The sequence below is a fragment of the Marmota marmota genome, unplaced genomic scaffold (assembly GCF_001458135.2).
Source record: "Marmota marmota marmota unplaced genomic scaffold, marMar, whole genome shotgun sequence".
Lineage (NCBI taxonomy): Eukaryota > Metazoa > Chordata > Mammalia > Rodentia > Sciuridae > Marmota > Marmota marmota.
In genome coordinates this window covers 1,437,180-1,442,177 of record NW_026000052.1, presented here as the reverse complement: position 1 = coordinate 1,442,177, position 4,998 = coordinate 1,437,180, and the positions used below count along the sequence as shown (strand labels likewise).

The following is a 4,998-nucleotide window of genomic DNA, read 5'->3' as shown; positions in this document are numbered from 1 at the left end:
TCCATCCGCACCCCAAACCCCCGCGTCGTTGGTGTCCTTCCCAGTGTCCCTGCCGGCCCTTCGGTTTCTCCACTGGGCTTAGTGTCAGGACCCCGGCCCTCAGGGGTTAGGAGCCATGGAGGTGCGGAAGGGGTCAGGAACAGGCGCCTGGGGACTATTTCTTGTTCGAAAGTTTTCAGAAGCCAAAAGTTTGAGCTGAGGCTGCGGAAGGATCCGGCTGAGGTGTCGCCACTCTTGGCGACATTTGGCGACAATTTGCATCTCAATAGAGGATCGGGTAGAGTGAGAAAGATGTAGCTTTACGAACTGTGTGCAGCAGGGTGCTAGGTCCGGGGACATAGGAGGGAGAAGCCGAGATCACGTTTGGGGGAATCCAAGGCTGGGTGTAGAAGTCATCCCCAGAACAGCCATGAGTGTGTCCCTGGCCCAGGGGCTCCACTCCCGGGAGCCCGGTGGCCGCGGCTTTAAGCTTATGGAGGATCGAGGCCAGTAACCCCTAGCTGTGACTTCCGGAGCACTTGACCCTGAGAGATGGTGGCTGCGCCCGGTCTCCTTAGAGGCAGCTTAGGGCGCCCGAAGTGAATAGCCCACGACCAGTGCCTCGCCAGATTGTACAGCTGCTCCCCCAGCAGGGACCCATGTCTAGATGCACTTTGGTCAATGTCCTACCTACCCTGCCTCCCGGACGCCGCCTACCTAAAATGGCCCCGGAAAGTGCCTGGGTGGGACAAACCCAAACCCGGTGTAAGCAACGACTCAGCCTCTCCCACGTGCTCTTTTCGGATGATTTATTTCTCCACAGAGATGCCAGTCTTGGGCATCCTGTGCCAAACCCAATTAAGCATTGGGCTTTCAAAATGTCTGCCATAGTCCCTGTACAGCCAAAGTTCACTGGAGCTGGGACAGACAGGGCTCCCCATCCCAACACTGGGTGGTGAGTGCAAAGCTGATGACTATCCAGCCCCATGAGCTGGGACCCTTCTGAAACAAGGCCCATGTCTGAGGGGCACCTTAAAGGCTGACAGAAGTCCAGAATCTGGTGGAGCCTGCCCTTATCCAGGGAGGCACAGAGAGTTAAACAGATTTCACACCAACCCACACCTGCCCTCCTAGCACACCTGTACCAAAGAGTGGTGTGTGCTCTGATTGGCCGATGCAGGGGGCCTGTCCAGGCCTTGGCCAGTTGCTGCTGGAAGCCCCCTCCCCTCTCTTCAAAAGCCACCTCCCTTCTCTGAGCCTGGGTAGCAGCTTGGGGTCAGTACCCCGGAGAGGAGGCGCCTGGAGGCACCAGAGATGTTTATATAACAGACCAAGCCAGCAGCCCAGAGGAGCAGTTTCCATAGAAGGAAGGGCTGGCAGGCTGCACAGTTCACAGGCTCAGAGACTCTGAGCCCTGTCCTCTCCTCTCCTGGGGCAGGAATAGAAGGCCTCAGGCTCCTCGAGATGGCACTGCCTGTGTGTTGCATGGAACCCTGCATGGGGGCCTCAAGCCAAAAATTTTACTAACCAGCTCTGGCTTGGGGGTCGGTGCTCAGCTTTCTGGAAGGATGGGGGCAGGGAGCCCTGGGCCTGCAGTCCACCACAGGGTGCCTTCAGGACCTCCACTCTCTGGGCCCCATCGTCTACTAGCAGGAAGATAGTGGCCCACTCTGATGGTCACCACCTCAGACCCCCAGAGACTGGACACACTAGGACAATTACACATAGGTCACTGCCAGGCAAGAGGGAAGCACAGGTCAGTGCACCAGCCACCCAGCTCCAGCAGCACCTCATCTGGGCACTCCACGGACAGCTGGGGCTGAGGAGAGGATAAGAACTAGGCAGGTGTGGCCTTCCCTCCCTTTGGCCTGGGAAGAGGATGGGCCCTTGATGAGGGGGTAGCAGCTCCTGCATTCACAAATCAGGCTGGAGAGCTCAGGCCTCGTTGTCCAGGGCCAGGGACTTGGAGGATGGGGAAAGGCAAGGGCTCTGACTAACCAGGGGTGTGTTCTGATGGCCCCAAGGCCCTTCTCTAAGGTTCAAGTGGTAGCTTGGGCCCTGCACCCCAGGGTGATTGAATTGGTCAGTCCTGCTCTCTCCCCTCCAGAGATCTGGGGGCACGGTTGACAGGTGGGGAGGGGGTGGATCTTGCTGGGTACTGCTGTTACTTTCCAGAGCCCATACGTAGCTTCCATGCCAAATGTCAGGTTAGTGCCCAGAAACATTTATGGAGTGCTTGCTGTGTACCCAGCCCCAGGTGCTTATGTGGCAGAAGAACCTGGAGTGTTATTATAACCCCCCACATGACCTCAAAACAATCTATGGCTAGCTCCAGTGTCAGAGGGACTTGATTTCCTGGGGAGGGGAGTCATCATTGGCTTGGTTGGTGGGGAGCTGTCAGCATGTCTAAAGCTCCACAGGAGCTTTTCACGTGTTCCGAGGGCCAGACTGCGGGTCTCTTTAGGGCGGCGGCACGAGAGCAGAGTCCGAGGCGGCGGCACGAGTCATGGCTGGACAAGCATTTAGAAAGTTTCTTCCACTTTTTGACCGAGTATTGGTCGAAAGGAGTGCAGCCGAAACTGTAACCAAAGGAGGCATTATGCTTCCAGAAAAATCTCAAGGAAAAGTATTGCAAGCAACAGTAGTAGCTGTGGGATCAGGCTCTAAAGGAAAGGGTGGAGAGATTCAGCCAGTTAGTGTGAAAGTTGGAGATAAAGTTCTTCTCCCAGAGTATGGAGGCACCAAAGTAGTTCTAGATGACAAGGATTATTTCTTATTTAGAGATGGTGACATTCTTGGAAAGTATGTAGACTGAAACAAATCACTGTTGAAATGGCATCCTATGAAGCTGCCCATTCCACTGAAGTTCTGAGATCTTTCATCATGTAAATAATTTCCATGTGTCTTTTATAATAAACTGATGATAATCTAATAACAACAACAACAACAAAATAAAGCTCCACAGGAGTTTTTCAGGGGCAGCAGGGCTGGGCCTCCCAGCCGGGGACTGGGGGTCCTTTTCTCTCCTGCAAGTACTGAACATGGAGCACTAGGGACAGGTAGCCCGATGCTCCCGTGTTTGGGAGGGAAGTTGAGGCTCAGAGATGTCTTGAGGAGACTGGGCCAATTCCGGCCAGGACACAGGGCACGGGGAGCCTCTGCTTGGTGGTGCCTGGTTAGAGAGGCTCAGGAACTGAACCTGGAGGGGAGGGGCAAGAGCTCAGAGGCTGGGCTGAGTCAGGGTGCCAAGGGAGCAGCTGTAAGAACATTCCAGACCACCAAGAAGGGGGACCCCCACCTTTTGAAACTGATTTTTAAAATGTCTAAGTTGCTTACTGAACTTGCCCCTAAAAACCCAGAAAACACCCATCCTTGAGGGCACCTGCTGCTCAACCTCCGTGTCCACCATGGACAAGCCTGGGCCCAGACTTGTCCGCCAGCTGATGAGCCCAAGCACTGGACTCCAAGTCTAGGCCACTGACTGACTGGTGCCTGTGAATCCTGCCCTGCCCTGGGCCTCAGTTTTCCCTTCTGTTGAGTGACATGGGAATTCCTGCCTGCCTCTTCTACTTCAACACCACTTTGAACGTTTCCCAGAGGTTTGAGCATCTTTCCAGATGTGGTAGACCAGCTGTACATCCCCAGCGGCCTGTGCTCGATACCTGGGCTGTGTTAAAGTTACATCTTAGCCTTCCTGTCCTATGGAGGCCATCCTAGAGCCCCTGGGTCTCTTGCTCCCAATCCTGACCACATAGTGACCTGTGTTTTGGGGGCCTCTGGGGCCAGCTTTGTCCCTGCTGGGCCCTGGCACCTGGACACAAATGCTTGTATGGTTTGCTGAACTATGCCAGATGCATGATGAAGGGAGTAGGCTCAGAGCATCAGCAGGCTTGGGCCTCTTGTGTAGTCACAGGGCTTCCCAAGGAGGCCACTGGGGTGTTACCTCCGTCAGCTCTTGGGCTGTGGCCCGGCGCCCTCCCAGGGCCCAGCTACAAGAACAGGTATGGCCAGGACTGTACCCATGGCCTTGTCTACTCAGGGCCCCAGCAGTCACAACTTGGAGTCCCTGCTGCCCAGAAGGGACAGTATCCCAGACACAGCCCTGCTGCTCCCTTCCACATAGAGGCCCAGGAGTGAGCTGCCCGGGCAAGTCCCCAGATAGGCACCCAGATCCAGAACAGGTAAGCTGTTGAGGCCCCAGCTGGTGTGGGCCCTGAGGCTGCAGAACTGGCCATGGGAGGCTGTTGACATTCTAGAGGTGGGCCACCGGCTGGGAGTGTAGTGTGGGCTCAGGTGGAGGCCACTGGCCTGTCCGTTCCTGGTGTCTCAGGGCTCAGATCCACCTGCCCTAACTTTGGACACAAGAGATAGCAGGTGGTCCAGAGAAGGAGGCCTCACTGGACTTTCCCAGGCCCCCAGTACCCCTCAGCTGCCTGCAGAGCCTGGGCTGAGCTGGGCCTGGGGTCACTGGCCTATGCCTGCTACTTCTTGGGTCATTGCAAAGTCAGGCAGTGACAGGATGTGGACCCCAGGTGTCCTGCCTACCCAAGGCCTGCCCAAACCAAGGAGCTCCTTGGAAGAGGAATAGGCAGGGTGGGCACTGGGAGGCTAAACTCAGAGGCCTTCAGACGGGAGCTGGGCTCACAGGGAAGCTGTCTCCATGCCTGTCCTGTGCGGGGGACACAGGCTATGAGCAGGATGCGAAGCCCAGCCAAGCCCAGGTTCTGCCTATACCCCCGTGCACCAGACCCCCAGGATCCTGAGCAGTTGGGGGCCTAAGGACCCCTGCAGAGCCTGAGGGAAGAGGAGCTTCCACCCTGCCTGGCCCCTTGCCTGTTACAGCTCAGAACTTTCTCCAAAAAGAAAAGGCCCCAGGGGACGAAACTCTGAAGCCCCGCCCCTGATCTCCGCACCAACTTGGCCTCCAAGGCTGAGTCACTGGGAGAGACAGATCCTTCCCCCACTTCCTCCTCCCCTCCTCTCTTCCTTCCCTTTTCTTTCTTCCCCCCCTCCTCTCTT

General features: G+C 56.4%; 1 protein-coding gene across 1 annotated transcript; it reads left to right on the top strand.

Annotated features, from left to right (window-relative positions):
- Positions 1-2,470: 2,470 nt before the first annotated feature.
- On the top strand, positions 2,471-2,917 carry LOC107159151 (10 kDa heat shock protein, mitochondrial). Its single transcript, XM_015505691.2, has one exon. The coding sequence runs from the start codon at positions 2,486-2,488 to the stop codon at positions 2,792-2,794; it is 309 nt and encodes a 102-aa protein (XP_015361177.1). The 5' UTR covers positions 2,471-2,485; the 3' UTR covers positions 2,795-2,917.
- Positions 2,918-4,998: the final 2,081 nt, after the last annotated feature.

Coding starts and splice junctions, on each gene's coding strand:
- LOC107159151 (XM_015505691.2), top strand. CDS start 2,486: ATGGCTGGACAAGCATTTAGAAAGTTTCTTCCACTTTTTGACCGAGTA.